Source organism: Alexandromys fortis, unplaced genomic scaffold (genome assembly GCF_014885135.2).
Source record: "Alexandromys fortis isolate MF-2015 unplaced genomic scaffold, M_Fortis_MF-2015_v1.1 scaffold_6, whole genome shotgun sequence".
NCBI lineage: Eukaryota > Metazoa > Chordata > Mammalia > Rodentia > Cricetidae > Alexandromys > Alexandromys fortis.
The window spans coordinates 6,663,976-6,665,482 of NW_026067902.1; the positions used below are offsets into that span (position 1 = coordinate 6,663,976).

At 47.3% G+C, this 1,507-nt stretch overlaps 1 protein-coding gene and 1 long non-coding RNA gene across 8 annotated transcripts in view; one reads left to right on the forward strand and one right to left on the reverse strand.

Moving 5' to 3' along the window:
* LOC126496844 (uncharacterized) overlaps positions 1–1,507 on the reverse strand; it is a 96,709-nt gene that overhangs the window by 69,180 nt on the left and 26,022 nt on the right. The window lies entirely within an intron of this gene.
* Fermt1 (FERM domain containing kindlin 1) overlaps positions 1–1,507 on the forward strand; it is a 44,817-nt gene that overhangs the window by 26,188 nt on the left and 17,122 nt on the right. For all 4 annotated transcript variants that reach the window (XR_007590450.1, XR_007590452.1, XR_007590451.1 and 1 more), the window contains one exon: positions 771–895. Coding sequence is in view for 1 of the 4 variants with exons in the window: in XM_050134484.1 (XP_049990441.1) it covers positions 771–895 (125 nt within the window). In the remaining 3 variants the exon portion in view is untranslated. The remainder of the gene's footprint in view (positions 1–770; positions 896–1,507) is intronic.

The window sequence follows — 1,507 nt, forward strand, 5'->3', positions numbered from 1 at the left end:
TGTTCTTTGACTATTCTGATTGGCTTATTTGAAAGGGCTATTACCAATAATTGACTGGAGAGCTGTTGCCAGATCAGATGAGGTAAGAGGTCATTTTGACCCCGTTTCCCAGGGGACAGAACCAAAGCATATGTATATGGGTAATTGTTCAGGAACTGAGTACGTGCGAGTGTAGCTGTTAGGTCCTTGGTTCCCAGGGGAGGAGGGGAAGCACTATGGCACAGAGGCTGAGAGGATTCAGAATGGTCAAAAATGGCTTCAGGATTGTCTTAAAGTCTTACACTCTCTATTCAGAAAAGGGCAAGCCGCCCATGGATACCAACAAAACATGGCATATCAAGCTGCAGTAAGACTAAGCACCTCCCCTTTGTATTAAGGCTGCACAAGGCAACCTAATAAGAGGAATAGGGTCCCAAAAGCGAGAAAAAAAGAGTCAAAGACAGCCCCTGCTCCCACTGTTAGGAGTCCCACAGTGGCGGAGGAAGAACATGGACTCAAGAGGTCTGACTTATGACTTCTGGGCCTTTGCATTAATTTGTGCAACACACACCAACATTTCCCTTCTTGCTTTTGTATGTTAGTGGGCTAGTGTGCAGTTCAGTGGTACAGCACTGAGCATGCCCAAAGCCCTGGGTCTGATCCATATGATCTTTATATGTCTGCTAACATTTAAAGACTATGTTATCCCAAGGCCTTACTCCACTGGAAATTTGCAGTGTGCTCTGCAGTTCTGACTGGTGTTTAAACATTTGCTGTACTTTAATTTGCAGGCCCAAGAAGCTAATGTTAAAAGCTTTCAAGCAATACTGGTTTGTCTTCAAGGACACGTCTATAGCCTACTTTAAAAATAAGGAACTTGAACAAGGAGAGCCAATAGAAAAACTAAATATTAGAGGTAAGATCTTTTGGCACCTCGCTGTGGCATCCAGCGGGATCCCGGAGAACTCTGAGCCCTGCTGCTTGCCGCGGCTCCTCCGTATTACAGAGCATGTGCATCACGTGGGGTCCGTGCTGTGCTCTCCCTTGTCACCCAGCAAGCTGGACTTTCTCATTCAAAAACAGTTGTGTCCAGGCTGGGGCTTGTCTTGGGGGTAGAGCATGGACTTTTGTGCAAGGTCCCTGGTTCGATGCTAAGCACTAGAGATGGGGGGGGGAGGCAGGAAATGCCAAGAAAAGTTATGTTTCGTTCTTAGTTACTTCAGCGCGCATTCTAATTGCTGGAAGTGACTAGGAGCGCATTGGTGTCTCTGCTTCCTGGGTTATCTGATCAGCCAGTGACCTTGGCTCTGCATGGCTGCAGCAGAGAATCGCTTCTGCTTTGCTCCCTCTTAAATTTTTTTTTTTTTTTCTTTTTGGCTTTTCGAGACAGGGTTTCTCTGTGGTTTTTTGGATCCTGTCCTGGAACTAGCTCTTGTAGACCAGGCTGGTCTCGAACTCACAGAGATCCGCCTGCCTCTGCCTCCCGAGTGCTGGGATTAAAGGCGTGCGCCACCACCGCCCGGCTTAA